The 19,155-nt window shown below is 40.1% G+C and overlaps 1 protein-coding gene across 3 annotated transcripts; it reads left to right on the top strand.

Annotated features, from left to right (window-relative positions):
* The first annotated feature begins 1,109 nt into the window (after positions 1 to 1,109).
* Positions 1,110 to 18,431, top strand: naa25 (N-alpha-acetyltransferase 25, NatB auxiliary subunit). 3 transcript variants are annotated; one of them, XM_034603256.1, is made up of 24 exons: positions 1,110 to 1,250; positions 4,058 to 4,143; positions 5,374 to 5,512; positions 5,598 to 5,716; positions 5,869 to 5,943; positions 6,031 to 6,138; positions 6,353 to 6,431; positions 7,353 to 7,464; positions 8,693 to 8,782; positions 9,529 to 9,701; positions 9,798 to 9,910; positions 10,002 to 10,209; positions 11,967 to 12,056; positions 12,143 to 12,323; positions 12,701 to 12,800; positions 12,972 to 13,123; positions 13,216 to 13,341; positions 13,443 to 13,681; positions 14,336 to 14,464; positions 14,550 to 14,615; positions 14,707 to 14,804; positions 14,892 to 15,002; positions 15,137 to 15,277; positions 16,323 to 18,431. In XM_034603256.1, the coding sequence occupies exons 1-24, from the start codon at positions 1,193 to 1,195 to the stop codon at positions 16,443 to 16,445; spliced, it is 2,916 nt and encodes a 971-aa protein (XP_034459147.1). In that variant the 5' UTR covers positions 1,110 to 1,192; the 3' UTR covers positions 16,446 to 18,431. The 3 variants fall into 3 exon arrangements, with proteins under 3 accessions (XP_034459147.1, XP_034459146.1, XP_034459148.1); XM_034603255.1 differs by having other exon boundaries at positions 13,443 to 13,686; positions 14,341 to 14,464; XM_034603257.1 differs by having other exon boundaries at positions 1,111 to 1,250; positions 5,809 to 5,943; positions 13,443 to 13,686; positions 14,341 to 14,464.
* The last annotated feature ends 724 nt before the right edge of the window (positions 18,432 to 19,155 follow it).

Here is a 19,155-nt window from a genome sequence, read left to right as displayed (position 1 = left end):
GAGTGTATGCAAATGGACATCGGTGTATTTCATTAATTTATTGTGTGTGTTTGGGTTTGTGTGTGTTGTTTTGATGTTGACCTTTAATTGTTGCATTTGATTGAACTTTAGAACTGTCACTTATGAATGAAAGGTGCTATACAAATAATCTTGCCCTAATTGATAATACTTACATTCTAATGATATAATAATATAAATATATGGAATAGTGTAATGATCACAGGGTTCATCGGAAATGGGGTGCCAAATGTAAAAATTCATTCACAATTTTTCCGCTGATATATTTCAAATATTTAGCTCACTTTCTTCACATTTAGCTAATTTTCCTCACGTTTAAGACATAAATTAATGTCATATATAATTTAAATGTTCTATCTATATGTAAATGTTAAATCTAAAAGTAAATGTTAAATCTAAATGTAAATGTTTAATCTAAAATTTTGATTTAAAGGTTCAGTGTGTAGAATTCAGTGACATCTAGTGGTGAAGTTGCATGTTGCAGCTAAATAACCCTCACCTCGCCCTCCCCTTCCAAACATGAAAGAGAACCTGTGGTAGCCTTCAGTTGTCATAAAAACTCAAAGGGTGTTTAGTTTGTCCAGTTTGGGCTACTGTAAAAAACATGGCAGCCTCCGTGGAGAGGACCCACTCCTGATGTAAATATAAATATAAAGGGCCCTTTCTAGGGTAAAGAAAACAATAATCATATGGTTTACATGATCACACAGAAGTGAAAACTAGGATTTTTTCATATTTTATTTCTGCCAATAGATCCCTTTCACCTAAATCTTACACACTGAACCTTTAACATTTGACATGTACATATAGATATAACATTCAACTTATATATGACATGAATTTCTGTCTTAAACTTGAAAAAAGTGAGCTAAATATTTGAAATATATCTGCGAAAACAATTGTGAATGAATTTTTATATTTTGCACCCCATAATCGGATACATCAGCTACAGTTGCTGATCACATATATTTTACCAATGTTCGCTGGAGTTGGCAGTAAAGTGAATGCTGGACCATAACTTGGCGCTGCAGTATTTTTTCAGAGTACTTTTGAAGTGATCGCAGTACTTCCTGCAGCTCGGAGGCAGAAATCAGCCCAGACAAAATCCTTTAATCGCTCCTGAGGCAGCCGCCAGTGCGCATGCGCGAACATCTACCAGCAGGTAAACTCCACCATGGCGGCGAGAGGCCATGTGCAGGACCCCAACGACAGGAGACTCAGACCCATATACGGTACGGACTCGGTGTGGAGGTGTTTGTGTGTTTGCAGGTGTGCTACGCGCTGTTGTGCTGTGTACGGCTGCATGTGTGTGGACGGGTGGATGGTGTCGGGAGTCGGAGTGCAGCGCTGCGGCCCCTCCAGCTCCGACCGCGGGTTCTGCTGCCTGCAGCGCCCGATGACAGTGCACCTTACCCCGGTCTGCCACCGAGCCAAAGGTGGCTCACGACCACCGCGGCCGGTGTCCGGGTGAAGCCGGGCTGTCTCCGTGTTGAAGCCGCAGACCTTCCCGGTGGTGTCCCGTGTCCTCCGGCTCGGAGGGGTTTCTCCTGCTGCTGCTCCTGGTCGCTGTTTGACAGCTAGCCTAGCCTGCTAATGTGTCAGCTAGCTGCGGACATGCTGCGGCTTTTAGCACGTCGACAAGTTAAAGTTGTTTTAATTGTGAGAAGTGTGTTGTTGTGGCTCAGGTTGACGCCTGTTCTCTTGTGGTTGTGTGTCCGGCTCCAGTCTGAGTGTGTAACTGCTTTTGTGTCCTGCTAGCTAAATGTTACACGCTTAGCTTCCAGTTAGCATTGAGCTCACAAGTTAAAGGACAATGCTCCAAGCTAACTCCGGTATATTAGCCTGCTAGCCAGTTAGCATAGACCTGTTAACAGTGGTTGTACGCTGTGCTGGTCATGTAATAGAAATACCAGATGATCATAGTGTTAACTGTGTGTGTGAGTGTATGAATGAACTATACATAACCTCAGGTTTACACTGTCCAGAGGTGGAGCACAATTATGAGCTAAATGGACTGCAGTTCATTCATTGTATGCTACACAGGGTAATCCTGAAGGACTTCAACTCATGACTGTTTTTTATTACTAATTAATCTACCAGTTATTTTCTCGATGAATCTTTGTGTCTCTTAAATGTCAGAAGGAGTGTCCAAAGTGTCCTGAAACTTTGTTTGACCAAAAGTCCTAAATCTAACAATTATTACATTTACTGTGTCAGACCAAGACAATACGGTGTGTCACGAGCGATGAGCTGGAAGTTTGACATGTTCTTCTCTATCTAAATCCGCCCAATCCACTAATCCACCAACTGCCACAGTTTGAAAAAATCTATTTGAATAATGTTTTCAAAATGCCACCGTGATAAATGTTTTTGTTTTATATGAAAAACAATTCAAATGTGTCCAAATGTAAATCACATCTAAGAAGCTCGAAACTGCAATTGTTAATATATTGAAAATGTACTAAAATGGTTGATAGATAATCCATGTAGTAGTTATTGATTGATGAATCAATCAACTAATCATTGCGGCTATATGAAATGGTCAATTTAGCTTAATGCTAGAGCTACGATTATTATCAATCTATTAACAGAACATCAACTTGCAACTGTTTAAAACCAAGTAGTCTTTTCCTGATTTTCTTGAAATTGTGGATGTTATTTTCCTTTTGTCTTATGTCACATTAGACTGAATCTCTTTGGCCATCACAGTGAAGTATAGTATTATTATTGTCCTTTTATTTAGTTATTGTCTTTTCAAGAGAGACCTGACCAAGAGGGCAGCGTAATGTTTTGGTCCAGCAATGAATAAAAATAAGAGACAATGGAAACTGTCGCACATCATATGGCTTCCATTTGTTAAAGCATGCAAATATCTCGTAAAAATGAAACAGGTGAGAGCAACTTAGTCAAAATCAAATTAATAAGGTGCAAAAAAGGCACATTTGTAAAAAACGTGAAATGAAAGTTAGAAATTTCAGAGGAAAAAGTATTGACCTAGAAAAGAACTATTCTCCCGGCACTTTAGGACGGACTTCAATTCACTAACCGTCATCAACTCTGGCAGTTTCAGGTCCTTCTGTACATTGTTCCAGGAAAAACTGAGCAATTTAAAATCCTTTCTCCCTCAACAGTGCCCGACCTCGTTATGTTATATTTCAAAATAATCATTTGTTGTAGCCTAATAAATGTATTAATATGTACAGCTGCCACCAGAATTATGTGACACACACACACACACACACACACACACACACACACACTTCAGAACAGCTGTGTGCCAAAATTAACTGTGCCAGGCAGGACACTGTGGTTATGTCACATCTATTCTTTCTGTTCAAACCATCGTCTCAGATGAAACCAAAGTTGACGAAAGCTTCTAGAAATTTGTTGAACCATTCATGACTCATCATTTAGTTCCAGGGTTCAATTCTGTCTGCTGCCAAACTGAGCAGCACTGACGCTGGATGGAAAAGACATTTTAGTAACCACTGAGAGACTAGTTTACTTGTTTTAGTTTTGAAACTACATTTTCATTTGCTGCAGCTGCAGAGCTAAAATTTGTTATTTCCTGTCAAATCGCAGTTCTGCCTTTCCAAAGGTTTTTAATTCAGTTCAAAGCTTTGTATTTTAATAATATAGATTAAGAGCATATTCAAGTAAAAAACACTCAATACAGTTAAATGTTCACTGACAGTTATACAATTAACATTTCATTATTATTTCTGATTATTTTACTGATGTATTTGATCAAAGTTAGAGCTAGTAGTCGATCAACAGAAAAGTAATTGGCAACCATAAATAATTGAGTCCCTTTTTTGGACAAAATAGTGAAAAAATATTCAAATTTCAGCCTCAAGTGAGAGAAGATCCTGTTTGTTGACTTTTTGTCAATAGAAGTTATTTGTAGATGTCATTGAATCAATAATTGACATATTTATTTTTGATGAAAATAATCATTAATTGCTACCCTGCTTTCAAACTTTGCATGATGCATTCAAATCTAACCTCAATATAATCTTGTTCTCCATTGCTTTCCCAGATTACCTTGATAATGGCAACAATAAAATGGCAATACAGCAGGCGGATAAACTGCTGAAGAAACATAAGGACCTGCACTGTGCCAAGGTGGGTGACTCTGGGACTGTTGTCTCTCCCAGTGTTGGGGTTTGCTCATCGTGCCCACTGTTGGCACAAGCCTTTTTTTTTTTGCATTGATGTAGTCATTAAAAGTCTCGTTCTCTGACCATTTTCTCTCCCACTGCACTTGCTCATATACACCTCAGTCATGTCCCTCTTTGCATAGACCGCACCTCTAAAGAGATACACATGCAAACATTCCACCAGGCTAATAAGACTGCAGCAGTTTGCACTTTGATGGGGATGGTGAATGAACACATGCTGCTGCAGCAGGGGACAAAGCTGTGACCTGTGACCACCCTGCTGTCACCCACACCTCAACCTCACATACTGAGCTCCAAATTGATGGGGTTTTAAAAATGTGTATTTATTCTTGGTATGAATAGAAAGAAAAGGATCAGAGACACAACACGTCACACGGTAAAAGCCTTTAGTTTGAGAAAGTTCTGTAAGTTCTCTCAAATGTTGAGTAATTGTAAAAGGGAATAGTTTTATTCAATGGATATTTTCCTCTTTTAAATTGTTATTAAGTTGAGATTTTTACAAACGCCCTCAAAAACTCTGATTTCTCTGTATCCATATTTACATATAAAACAGAGCGTTTGATAAGCGATAAAGTCACAACTTGTGCATGCCCACTGTGGCTTTTTGTAATGAGCACGTGTCAGAAAAAAGAACAATAGCAGCTATTTACCAGTTTCTCCACATTTGGTTAGCACTGCGAGGTCCGATTACAAATTTGTACTAAATTTAGCATGACTGCACCACATTAGCAGCATTCACAGGTTTCTGCTTCACCCAATATTACTTTGACCACAGCATTCTTCTTTGGTGTTTGACAGATTGTTCACTTTATCGGGCCGGGCATGCTTGAGCATTTATAGAAGTTTTTGTTGCGTTATTGTCAGAGGTATTTTGTAAAAGAAGGTTGTGTGGCCAAAAAAATTGTGTTTCTAAGTACCTGTGGCTCCATTGTGACTGTGTTGTCAAAAAGTTCATGTAGTACTGATACACACACACACACACACACACACACACACACACACACACACACAGCAGAAGATGGCTCAAATCACAGTCAGATGTGGTTTTGATTTACCTTTTTGAAATGTCTTAGTATCCATGTAGACATTAACTTGGCTTTCAAATATTCTTTTTTGACTTCTCTCTGTTGTTCCCTGTGTAACTCGTTGTTTTGGTCTTTTCTCGTCCTCTCAGGTTCTGAAGGCTATCGGCCTTCAGAGGACCGGAAAGCAGGATGAAGCTTTCACTTTGGCCCAGGAGGTGGCCACCCTGGAGCCCACTGATGACAACTCACTACAAGCCCTGACTATACTGTACAGAGAGATGCATCGTCGTAAGTACACACACACCAACACTCATGAAGGCTGGTAATAATACTGAAATGGCTGCATGTTAATTACTGTACCTGCTGCTTGCAGCGGAGTTGGTCACCAAGCTGTACGAAGCTGCAGTGAAGAAGGTTCCTCTCAGCGAGGAGTATCACTCTCACCTCTTCATGGCGTACGCTCGTGTCGGGGAGTACAAGAAGATGCAGCAGGTATGTAAGCTCACATCCACACTTGTGTGTAAACATGCAAACACACATGACTAACAGCTGCGGCTTTTGTGCTCCATTGGTAATTTAAAAAGATGGACACATAATCAGAGTAATGAAGAGGATGTTGACGACTGCGTCTTCGCACTTTACAGGCAGGAATGGCCTTGTATAAAATTGTCCCCAAGAATCCCTATTACTTCTGGTCTGTCATGAGTCTGGTGATGCAGGTATGGGTAGGCTTTTATGACACACTCATTCACATTCCTTAAATATTGTCGTTATTCTGAAAATGATACACATGCCACGTTGTTCAGGCCATCTCCGCACAAGATGAAAAACTTGCCCAAACCATGTTCCTGCCTCTGGCTGAGCGCATGGTGGAGAAAATGGTAAAAGAAGAGAAGATTGAAGCAGAAGCAGAGGTGAGTTGGATGTCTGCATGACCTAAAGGGTGTTAAAATGGTATTTCAGCTGTACCCAAGGTTTGACTGAGTTCACTAATAGAAATGGGCTTTGTTCTGCAGTTTTTTTGATTGCTCTACATTTTGAAATTGCTCCATTGGCCAGAATGTAAGACAACTCTGTTTATAAATGTTGACCAATTGCTTTTTTGTTTTCTTGTGTGTGCCACTGTAGGTGCAACTGTATTTTATGATCCTGCAGCGCTTGGGGAAGTGTGTAGAGGCTCTCGAAGTGATCAGGGGCCCACTTGGGGGTGAGTTGATGTGTTGTCTTGTTTCTGTGCCTGAAAAGTCAAGTCCCTTTATGTTCACTCACAGTATGTGTGTGTGTGTGTCAAATGTGTTTACACTGTATGTTTGGGGTTGTCTTTCCGTCCATTCTAATAAAAGTAATGTCTCAGGAATTCAAATCTTCAAACTTGTCTGAAATGGACATTGACCAGCCAGGATCAGCTGGTTAGATTTTATGGGTTAAACTTTAAAGGCACATTGACCACATGTTCGTCTTGAACGTGATATGTCAGGTATTTGATTACGTCTAACACCAATGTTCTCTTGGACGTGAGGATTACTTGATTAGAATTTAAAGCTCATTGTGGCCTCAAAAGAAACACACGTTTTAAACTCAAGAATTCTAATTATGAAGAAATTTAACACAAATGTCTAATAGGATCAAATGAAGAAGTGATGACCTGTTATAACCAAAGGTCAGCGTCACTGTGATCATAATATTCTGCATGGCCATTATTGAAGGCTGTAGCTCCGGAACAGAAGGGGAAGTTGTGAACTTCCTCACTTGTTGGCTGAGGACAATGCACATTACTCAGCATTTCTGCAAACGTGCCAGCTTTAGGCAGTCCTTTGGCAGGTTGTTCTGAATCAACAGTAAGATGCTCATAATTTACTATATCATTCTCAAGTTATTGCACAAATTATGCAGAGCAGCAGTGATTCAATAATACACTAACTATTTAGTATTTACAGCTAAAGAACCAATGTGAAGCAACATAATACAATAGTAAGCATTGGAACAGTGTTAAGTACAACCAATTTTTAAAAAGTTATTTAAAGGTTAATATAAATAGTTTGAATTTAATAACATGGTAGAATAGCGCATGAAAGACGAGTTAGGTTTGGTGCCAGTTCAAATCTTATCATCCATGTGTCTCCAACAGAGAAGCTGACCAGTGAGCTGCAGAGCAGAGAAACCAAGTGTATGATGCTGTACCAGCGACTACAACAGTGGCCAGAGTGCAACGCCTTGGCCCACAAGCTACTACTCAAAAAGTGAGTATTAAACCTCAGTCTTAAAAGGCCCTTTACATTGTGCAAGTTTGGGCTGTGACATGCAGTGAAATCATACAGTGATCATCAAATCAAAGTGCTGATGCTAGATTGTACTGTGACAACAATTTGGCAACAGAAGACATCCATCCACTTACTGCGCAGGCAAATCAGTCCAGATATCCCTTTTCCCAGCAATGTTTTCAGCTCCTCCTCAAGGATCCAGAGGTGTTCAAAGGCCAGAGGTGTATATCATCTTTCCAGCATGTTCTGGTTCTACCTGCAGAATAAACTGTATTGGCTCAGTAGTGCGTCTCCAGCAAGGCCCAACAGTCCCTTTTTATAAAACCACTTTTAAAGTCACTAGATCCAGATTTTTAATCAGAGCCTCATCAAATTTCTTACACTCACAAATATCAGTCCCCTGAATATATATATTTTTTTTTTCATCATGATCCGTGAATAATTGTCTAAGAAATTATTAATTATTGAAAGCCCCCTATCTCACAATGTTGAAGAAAGTGGATAAAATATTCTTGATGAGGATCTGCACCAAAATGAATTGGCTTTTTCCCTGACCCATACCGAATCCTTCCACCAAATTACATGGGAATCCATCCAGTACGTTTTGTGTAATTTTCTAACAATCAAAGAGACAAACGCATGCCAGTGATCACATAACATCCTTGGCAGAGGTAACATGAGGAAATCTTTGAACATATTGTCTGCTTGTTAATGATCTCAGCTTGCTTCCTGCCCTGCGTCAGTCTCTTAAACTTCAAGTCGAAGACACAAAAGGAAAAAAAGATAAAAGCAGTGCAGATGGATGAAACAGCTGGTGTTATGTCTATTCATGAGAGCATACATTTATGAATCATACATTATGCAATCTGACACAGTATGATTGTGACATGCATCAATGAAAAGCATCTGAGGTCTCTCTAGTCCTGTTATTTGCAAAGATATCTTGGAAAATGTATTTTTCTAACCATATTTTTGTTGACCTCAACCAATAAGTTCCAAAAGTCAATCTGAATTACCCCCAGAAATATTCTCACCAAGTCTGGTGAAAATCCATCCATGTATACACAGGATTGAAAACAAAATGCTGTTTGTGCGGCTCCACCTGTGTGCAGGATAATGATCATTGTTGTTGCACAGTGTAAAGGCTCCTTTTGGCATTTCTGAGAACTTGAGAACCACAGACAAACGCTTGTGTTTCTGTTTCCAGTCCCGATGATTGGCAGTTTTATCCCGCCTACTTTGACTCTCTCTTCCACCTCATCGACCAGACGTGGAGTCCGCCAGAAGAAGGCGAACAGTGAGTACAAAGGATTAATATCTTAGACATTTAGTGTTTGAGTCCACAAAACACTCCTTGAGTCTCAGGGGACTTTTTTTTTTGTTGCAGCCAAATCCAGTACATTTGAAGACATTATTGACCTATCTTCAGACGTGAAAAAACCTAACCTCCCTCCATACTGCTCCTGTGGTGTCATCAAAGTGTCTGCAAGCCCGACATTCATATTAGACTCGAAACAAGGTCATTAACATCGTGTTTTAAGCCTTGGTGTCCTTTTGATATCTTCCAACAAGGTGCATTTAGGGGCCGTCGGAAATGCTAACGTCTGCTAGCTTAGCCACTTCTGGTGAACCTTTAGGCTTAAAACACAGTGTAAATGACCTCGTTTCAAGTAGAATATGAATGTCTGGGCTTGTGGTCACTTGGATCCAGTTCTAGTCTGCTGTCATATTCTGTGATGGTCAGACATTAGCTCAGAGAACAAGTAATTCCCAAAAGATGCTGTGCTATAGTGTTAGACTTTGAAGACCAACCCTTCGACTTATTAATTGTCATATACACAGGTACTGATTTCATTTGCAGTCAGCTGAAGTATTGTAATGTATATGTCAGGCTCTATTTGTCAGTGTTGGAGTTTATTCAAAACCGTCCTTAAAGCTCCTCCGTTCTTCTGTTTGCCTCGAAAGATTGTAAGCCAACAAGACAGAGTTTTTCTAAAAGGACAAACATAATAACATCCAGCTTTGTTCCGTATCTGTCTGCAGCTGTTCAGAGGGTGCGGTACATCACACTGTGGCTGAAGTGGTGAGGTTTGTGGAACAGAGAATTAAGGGGGAGGACGGCAAAGACTCTCGTTCGCTCAGAGGGCCGTATTTAGCTCGGCTTGAATTAATGCACAGACTCAGAGAAAGAGGCTGTCCAGAGGAAAGCCAGCTCGGTAAAACACATTGAACCACACAAAATTTTACATTCAGCCTTTTTCCAAGTGCTTTGACCTTTTGCGTTTGACAGTTTGTTGCTTGGATTCAAACAGGTGATCCTTTAGAGCTAATGGTGCAGTTCTTTGGGAAGTTTGGAGACAAACCCTGCTGCATCACCGACCTACAGATATATCTACACCTGCTCTCTTCTGAACACCGCGTTCAGGTAAGACCTTGGTTCCTGCAGTGTTGCTGAACTGCCTCTAGTGAAGTGAAGGGTGTGGATGTGAAACACATTTTTCTCTGTAACCTTTCAGTTCATTAACCGTCTGAGTGAAGCGGTTCCCCTCAGGGAGCAGGGAGAGGAGGGATTCACTTTTCCAGAGGATACCAAAGCGCTGCAGAGGCATTTGTGTGTGTGTCAGCTGAGCCGAGCACTTGGGCTGCAACACAGTCTCGACGTGGATGGAAAACTGCGGCTTATCACGGAACTCAAGGCTCACTATCGTCACGGCCTCAAGTTTGGTAAGTGCATCGTTCCTCTTGACCTCTTGGCATTAACATTAGTTCAGGATAAACAGATTGTTCATGGCGCAAAGGGTCAAAATATTTTTGCAAAGTCCCTCAAACCATACAGATTCAGGACTTCATTGTGTGAATGCAGCAAGTGTCACACACTCGTTGACCAGAAAAATGGAATCCCTTGTCTGCTACCACATTTTGAGGCAGTGACTCTTCATCAAATCATACTTATAAAAGAAGCCAGTGTTGTGTTTTTGCACACGACGAGACAAAAACCCATTCAACATCGAAATTCACTGTCGCATGACTGAGGCTACAGTGGATGTTAGACAGGACATGTGCAGAATTGGGAGAAAAGGCCTGTTACACAATCTTCTGTGTTTCTGAGGTATTTTTCTACTTTAATGTTCAATCAATTCCCTCCTCAGTCCTTAGATTGATATTATTGGAAATCACTGCTTCCTGTCCTAGCAGCCAATCTGATTGTATGTGAATGTTCAGATCTGCAGCAGGGATTTTCTGCAAGCATGAACTAAATTTAGACCTCAGATTTTCTGGAGAAAGACTTTGAGGCATCTGTACTATTCTTTGTTCAATTGACTGAGCTAGGGTTGGGCTATTGGATGAATTTATAGTCTATTGGCTGACTCTATCGTAGGTTGCATTTTTGGGGGGTGATGTTCGATTTGGTTTTATTTAGCTAATATAATGGTCTGTCTCCTTGAGAATTCATCATCTCATTATATAATGATTTTCTCTTCCTATCTCAGTCTATCTCTCTCTCCCATTGAGTTGACACTCCAACACAAACACCTATCATTGGACATGTCTATAAACTCAGACTGGGTAAAACTGAATTTGGTCTTCACAAACCTAAATGACGGCCTCTATCATTTGCATATAGAGCAGGGAAATCCGTTGTGTTGAAATCTTTTGCTGCACTACACATTTGCAAAGACGACTTATTATATTTTTTATATAATTCAATATACTTGATTTGAAATAGCGCTTTACGTTCTTGCACACAGCACGGATTCAGGCAAGAAAGCTGAGAGAAGGCAACACAAACAAACATGGAAGAGGATGAACATAATTCTGAACAGGATGAGGACTCTTACAGCCAAGATAAAACCAGGATCTCAAACTAAAACAGTAGCTACCATATGTTACGAACTGGTAGCCTAATGCTATAAAATGAAGGCTACTTATCCATTGTCAAAAACCCACCTACATGCATGAATACAGACAAAAAAAGAAAACACTTAACAGATATACTACAATTTAATTGACTATGGAAATAATGAACATAAATGACATAGTAAGTCTGGTATTTAATGGTGATGAAGCTCAAACCCAGGATTAGCCTGCACACTACTGGTAGCCTCACAAACTAATTGAACCTTCTGCTATGACTAATTTATCACCATCATTTTTCTAACAAAATTTTTCATTACAGAAGTCTGGTGCCACTGGCTCAGATAACAGTGACTCTTTTTTTTTTTTTTTACGAAAAGTATCGGCATTGAAATGTATGACTTGGTATCAAAACCAAAATGTTGGTATCGTGACAACACTACCTCAGACTCGGACATTGAATGACGCTTTTTGTCAGGACACAACATGAGCTGCAGTTGTAACTTACATCTGCAAAGACATGACCCCAATTCCTACAGTTGATACAGTAATGCAGTAAGGATATGCATGTTAATCTGGATATGAAATGTGAACATTCACTGACTTGTCAATCTCTCTGTTAACAGGGAAGAACGCTCTGAAGACGGAGCTGCAGTTTTCCGATATGTATTGTCTCATGGCAGCTCACGTATACATTGACCTTTGGAAGGAGACTGGTGAGTTTTTCTCGCTCTCTTATTCCATTCCTTCCTCTGTCTCCGGTAATGTCGTCTCTGAATGTGTTGCTGTGTGTGTGTTGCAGGGGATGAGAACATGGTGTGGCAGTGTTTGGGTATGCTCCAGGAGGGCCTGTCTAACAGTTCCTCAAACGCCCAGTTCAAGTTGCTGCTCCTGCTCCTCTTCTGTCACCTGGGAGCCTTTGAGCCTGTAGTGGACCTTTACTCCAGCCTGGATGCCAAGCATGTCCAGCATGACACGATAGGGTCAGTACATAACACAGTTACCTTCAATTACCTTATGGATTGTGTTTAACGAGCATTTCAGAAAACCCTCCTCAGAATCCTGTTGAAAGTGAACCTAGAGCTGTGAGACCTTACATTATCATCATCTGTCCCGAGGTCACAAGTGGACAGCATTAAGTTTTGTCTGTTCACACCTGGTATTCAAATGGGTTTTGAATGTTTTTTCACTTCCCCGCTCTATATGCAAATAAACACATAGGTCATTTGTTTTTTACGAGGACCACGAGGTGTGTGTGTGTGCTCTGAGACACCTGCTAGATATTAAGCCAGACCACCATGTAACATTACTAGGAAGAGATTTTAGTGTCAAAAGGCCTTTTTTTCTCTTTCATTTCCAGGTTTCTGTTAACACGTTATGCTGGGTCATTGGGGCAGTTTGCAGCAGCCTCCCAGTCCTGCAATTTCTCCCTCAGGTTTTTCCACTCTAATCAGAAAGATGTAAGTTTGTCTCACCTCTTGATTTGATTCCTGAGACTTTTAAATCCTGGATCTCTGTTGTGTTTTCTGCTTCATTCATCTCTATTACTTAATTTATTTCTCTCCTTCTCCTTCAACTTTCTTTCTTTCCACCTCAATTTTCTTTTCTATTCTTGCGAATCTTTCCACCAGACCTCAGAGTACATCATCCAGGCGTATAAGTATGGCGCGTTTGAGAAAATCCCAGAGTTCATCGCCCTCAGGAACAGGTTGAATCAATCTCTGCACTTTGCCCAAGTCCGCACTGAGAGGATGCTGCTGGACCTGTTCCTCGAGGCTGATATGTGAGAATATACTCAACACACACTGTAAATTCTAAGGACTTGTGCTGTTGAGAAGGATTTTTAATTTGCATATTGCCTCGTGTGTTTTCCAGTGTGTTGAGTCTGGAGGAAAGTGTGAAGGCCATGTCTTTGTCTGCAGAGGAGGATGACATCCCCTGGGATAATATGAGGGACAACAGAGACCTTACTGTTTTTACCAGCTGGGACCCCAAGGAGAGGTATAGAGTTATTTTCCACATTTTTTACATAAACAGAGACCCACGTCCCCGATTAGAAGCTCTAGTATTCCAAATCAACCCATCCTCCCTTCCTTTCACAGAAAGCTAACTGACGAGCATCGGCGTCGGTCGGTAGAAGAAGAGTCCGTGTGGCTGAGGTATCGTTCTCTAACACTTCGCCTCCTCGCCCATTTGGCTGGTCTGGCACACGCACCCTCGCAAAAAAACTCAGAGATAGCCACCGAGAACGGAGTCAGTGACAAGAGCTCGATTCTCAGCAGCCTGCTCTCCCAGCTCAATCAGACTCTGCAGACAGCCGCTCAGTTGGCAGAGAAACACATCCAGGTACGTTTAACACACAGGCAACACACTTTTAATGATAATATAATAATCAGCAAGTAAACAAATCGTACTGTGTCACTTGTCACAAGTATTAACACCAGCCCACAACATTCCCATAAATACCTAATGATATTAAGACAAAGCAAAACAAAGGTTGTGTACTCCTCCAAAAATGCTTTCTAGTTTGATGCTGGTCTGATAAAATACTTGAAAATGTACTAACCAATACTCATTTTTTATTTTCATATTGATGAGGTTTAGTTCCTTCTCCTATTCCACTGCATGCTTTGTGTTTTATAAAGTGGGAGCTAAAGCCTTTTTCCAAATGGCAAATGTTCATACATCATCATTCTTCAATCTACTGTACAGGGCGACAGTTTTTAATAAAGTCTCTAACATGTATCTGAATCCACCTTGAGTCTCACTTAATATGTTCACTGAATTTTCAATCAAATTTTTACAGATATTTATTAATTTAAAAGGACTCAAAGTTTGTTTCAAATAAAAAAATAAAACTCTGCATTTTTCACAATTTTACAAATTAAAATTTCTGAACATTGAATGTTAAGTTAAAAAAACATTTTGAAAAATATTTCCAGAACATGTGAATGACATAAGGAAGTACATTGCTGTAATGCTGTTACTGTTGCACCACAGTATCCACTCCTGGGACCACCCTCCACCCGCCTGGCCCCAGCTCTGTCCAATGGAAGCTGCCAGTGTCAGGCTGCAGCCCTCCAGCTGTCTGTGAACCTACAGGAGCTGGAGACTGTCGGACTTGGTAAAAGGATGGCAGTAATATGAGGTGTACAATCTTGATGTGGTCTGATGGTTTTACAATTACTAATCTCTTCGTACCGTCCTAGATGAGTCGCTGGAGCTTCAAACCCAGATCTGTAACAGTTTCAAATCATTAGTGGTACAGCTACAAGGTGAGTTAGCAGCTGGAGTCTCTGATCTCTTCATCAACAAAGAAGAGTAAACATTATTCAGTGTTTCATGTTTCCCTCTTCCCATCAACAGAAATACTGAATAAATGCAAAGGGGATTTATTGGAAATGAAAGACAGCACATTGAAAACCTGGCCCTCCTTATTAGAAAACCTTATCTTCTTTGTCGAGGTGAGGCATCGCTGTGCTTGCTTATTTTCCTACTTATTCTCAATATGATATACTCGTGTTGTGACATAATCATGTTGTTCTGCTCAGACGGTGTGCATAGTTTTGTGGATGGCTAGTTACTGTGCCAAGATCCTCCGACCACTCAAAACTAGTCTACAGAAGAAGAAAAAGAAGAAAAAGGACACAAACACAGCTCAGGTACAGTCCCCTCTGTTTACTCCTCATATACACCCATGCATAGAATATTAAACACAGTATTCTGCTCATCACAATGTGAACTGATCAATACTGATTAAGTGCAACTCCACTGACATTGTGTGTCTCTCTTGCAGCCACTGGTGGTGTGTGGGTTCCAGGAGCTGTCGGGGAGCTTGCAGGACCTGCTTACTGAGGCTTTGGAGCATATAAAGGGGCAAGAGACTGGCATCACAGCCCTTAAATTAGCCAGTTTAACCTTGGAAGGATACAAACAGGTCAGTGAGCAGATGCGGGTTCTGTTTCTTGCTCCCATCTTGTTTTTCACGAATACAGTATAAAAATGCTGCTCCTTGTCTTCCGTTGAGATTTTTAAGAAATTGAATAAAAAGAAGCCTCAGATTCATATTTGTATGACTTTCAAACAGAGAGTTCTTGATTGTAGTTGACATGACAGCGTTCAGTCAGAAATGTACATTTGTTATGTTGGACTGCAACTAATTCTTTTTTACTATTGATTTATTTGCTCTTTTAAAATGTACTGCCCCAATGACGTAAAACCCAAACTGATATCATCACATTTTTGGATCTATCTGACCGACGGTTCAAAATATTTTTCATAATATAAAGAGGCAAATTCTAACACCTGAGATATTGAAACCATCAAATGTTTATTTTTGCTTAAAAACTCAAATTATACATTTTTAAATAGTTGGTTGAATTGTATTCCTGTGGATCAATTAATCGACCACCATATCCATTGGAAAGCTGCGTAGCTTCAAAAAATCATCGATGAGCACGGTCGGGAAGTGACCTGCTGGTTTTCAGCTGCAGAGTCAGTGTGAGGAGAGACTCGGGAACAAATCTGAAATTTGTTTGTTGACCTACAACATTTGAGTGTTTGTTTATTGGTGAAAACATTGAGTTGAGAGAATCTCCACTCATCAGCCAATGTGACAGAATATTTGATTCAGGTTAGTCATTTCTGGAGAAATCCGAGGTTTGTAGCAATGCTACTTTTGTTTAGGCTATGGAATGATTTACCATCAACTTTTAAACAAACATCCGTTGTCCCTTGAGGATGTAGCTGTGTGACTTTAACAATCCCCTGACTTTTCTTCTAGTGCCACCATGAGGTTCACATATGTCAGGTTATTTTATACATTATATACCGACAGTGAATTAGAAAATCTCGTGTCTTGGCCTGAATGGAAAGATCTTAATCAAATGATCATGTTAAATTAATTCTTTTGTGGGTGTGACATTTTCTTTTCTTTTCTGATGAGCTCTGAGGTTTCTCTTTCCTTGTCATGTGTTTTTCAGGATGAGGCGTCGTTTATGAAGGATGCTATGGACAAGGTGCAGAGCAGCTACCTGCGCTCGCTACAGGAGGTGGGAGATCTGCTCAAAAAGAGAGCAGAAACTATAAAGAGCCTCAAGATCTGAAGATCTACGTTCACCCCTGATTAAGATGACTATACTCCCACCATCAGCCCCCTGTGCCCCGCCCCGCACCACAGTCTGTCAGCCCACCAGCTAACCTGCAAGTCCTACTTTTTACTTGCTGGTCCAACAAACCCAGACCCAACACGCCCATTAATCATTTCCACCCTCTCTCCCTTCCTGCATATTTCTCACTCAGCATTCGTGAACTCTCAGACTGGATTTTTTTCTTTTCTTCCACTCCAACACACACCTCTGAGACATTTGCAACTCATAGCACATAAGCTTGTAAGTAAACTCATGAATTTATAAAGCAGTTATAAGTGAGAATGAGGGAAAGAACGTGCTCCTTTTGAAATAAATAAAGCAAATGAACAAGCAGTTTTAGATGAACTAATCTAATAAATTATTGTACATAGTGAAGAGCAACTACCACAGATGACTAAATGAGAATACAAGGCACAGTAAACCACTATTTTGTTTCCTCTTTATTCCTCACTTTGTTTTTTCTGGTGACAGCAATCTCAGTAAAACACAGTGCTACACACACACGTTGAGGAGAGTTCTGTCAATGTGCTGCTTTTTCAGCTGTTTCTCTCTTTCAAACAAAAAACAGGCACAATTTTGCATTTAACTGATGCACTCTATGGAAGTATGGACACCTGGCTCGTAGCTGGAAGCCTTTGGATTTAAGTCTCCCATTCAAGAATTATTGTGTCACATTTGTGTTTTTTTTTTGTTTTTTTTGTGTGTCTATTGTGTGTCTCGCTTTGGTGCTGAAAGTGGAACCACCTCTGTAGTTGCAGTATTATAATGAGCAATGTTGAGTTCAATAACCAGCAGGACATTTTTTCTATTAAGAATTGTCTGCTGCTGTGGTTTTGTTTAGTTTCTCTTCAGTACAAGTGGTGCTTGTGAAACATGTCTAGGTGGAATTGGGTTGTTCCAGCACAAAAACAAAAAATCCGGCATGGCTAAAATCATCACAATCCTTTAAGACTGGACTGATTATCAATATTTAAGAGTGTGTGATTGTCTAAATATGAATATTCACCACAAACTGTATGTTTTCCACTCCCATCTCGCTGCAGACATCCTTCTAGCATTGTAACCCCTGCATCAGTATGCAATGACTATTAATGAAGTGAAGAGAAAGATCCTGACAACTCATTCATGAATACCCGTGTGTGTAGTGACAGAACATCAAATTCATAAGATTTGACAGATCTAGATTGTATATTCTGTCTTGAATATATATTCTAGTTCAGTTTAGACCGGACCATTGTAAGGATTTGTCTGCTTTGACCCAGATCTGATTGCACAGTCAGTTATTCTTGGCTCTTTCCTTCCTATCAATAATGGCTCAAACCCAGAGAGGTGTGTTTCCAACATTGGACCTAATTGTAAATAAAAGTCAAGGCAGCCTTTTCAAAGTACAGCGTGCAAGGACATAGGTGTGTTTTTTAAAAGCAGCTGCAGTAGAAGACTTTGAGTTTTGTCCTGTGTTCATGTTTTTGTCATGCCCACCAACTCCTCCCCAAACAAGACTTGTGAACCAAAACAGCGTCATCACCCTAAGCATCTTCTCCTGTTCTAAATAACCAGTCAGATATAGTTCAGACATCACCAAGGAGCACTGACGGATGACTGCTCACTCTGCAGGTAGTGTGCAGTTTGCTTTTACACCATTTTATTGAGACTGGCAGAGCAATGTGAAAATGTGACTAAATCCTCCCCTTCCTGTTAAATCTTGTATATGCATACAATCACATACACATCTGCTAATAAATGCCTTTTTTTTTTTTGAAGAGCTGATCTCATCTGTCTGAATGGAGAAGATGTTTGTGACCTGACTACATGTGTTGTCGAGGTTCAGAGTAATGGTTGACAATCTGGAGTGTCACCTCACCACCCTCTTTTGTTAGAAAATGGAAAACAGAAACACTGGAAAGCTTTTTTTAAATAAAAAAAGACGTAAATGTGAGCTTGTTTTATGTTGTGTAACGTCTAACTCTTTCTTTCGTAAATTATTGCTTTCTCTCAGAATAAATAAAGTACTTTACTGCAGTACTAAACTAAAAAACATTTATCAGGCAATATCATTGACCTGTAGAGCACGTGACCCCCATCGTTTTACACCTACGACATCTATAGCTGAAAATCTAGTATTCATATCTACTTCATCTAGGCTAAAAATGTATTTCACCACTCTATATAGACAAATAAATACACTGGTGGCATAACAGTGAACAGCTTTAATAGGTTCAGTGTGTGGAATATAGTGGCATCTAGTGGTGAAGTTGCCTATTGCCGCTGAATACCCCTCACCTCACCCTCCCCTTCCGAACATGACAGAGAACCTGTGGAAACCCTCAGTTGTCATAAAAACTCAAAAGGTGTTTAGTTTGTCCAGTCTGGGCTACTGTAAAAAACATGGCGGTCTCTGTAGAGAGGATCCAGTCCCTGTGTAAATATTAAGTATTTAAATATAAAGGGCCTATTCTCGGGTAAAGAAAACAACACTTTGTACAATTTAGATGAAAAACACTCGAGAAAAAAATCAATAACATTATTTTTTTATTCAGTTTCTGCCAATACATCGCTTTCACATAAATCTTACACACTGGACCTTTTATATTTCCGCTCAGATTTACATGGATGTGCCCAAATGAAGGTCAAACAAAAGCTCTTTAAGTTTATGTTTACTTTAAAA

The sequence above is a fragment of the Hippoglossus hippoglossus genome, chromosome 12 (genome assembly GCF_009819705.1).
Source record: "Hippoglossus hippoglossus isolate fHipHip1 chromosome 12, fHipHip1.pri, whole genome shotgun sequence".
In the NCBI taxonomy this organism is placed as follows: domain Eukaryota; kingdom Metazoa; phylum Chordata; class Actinopteri; order Pleuronectiformes; family Pleuronectidae; genus Hippoglossus; species Hippoglossus hippoglossus.
The sequence above is the reverse complement of the archived record's forward strand: the minus strand, read 5'-3'. Positions and strand labels throughout refer to the sequence as shown.

Bases quoted from the DNA above. Each gene is read 5' to 3' on its own strand.
- naa25 (XM_034603256.1), top strand. From the start codon at position 1,193: ATGGCGGCGAGAGGCCATGTGCAGGACCCCAACGACAGGAGACTCAGA. The intron at 9,702-9,797 runs GTAAAACACATT...GGATTCAAACAG, and splicing joins TCCAGAGGAAAGCCAGCTCG to GTGATCCTTTAGAGCTAATG. The intron at 12,801-12,971 runs GTAAGTTTGTCT...TCTTTCCACCAG, and splicing joins TCCACTCTAATCAGAAAGAT to ACCTCAGAGTACATCATCCA.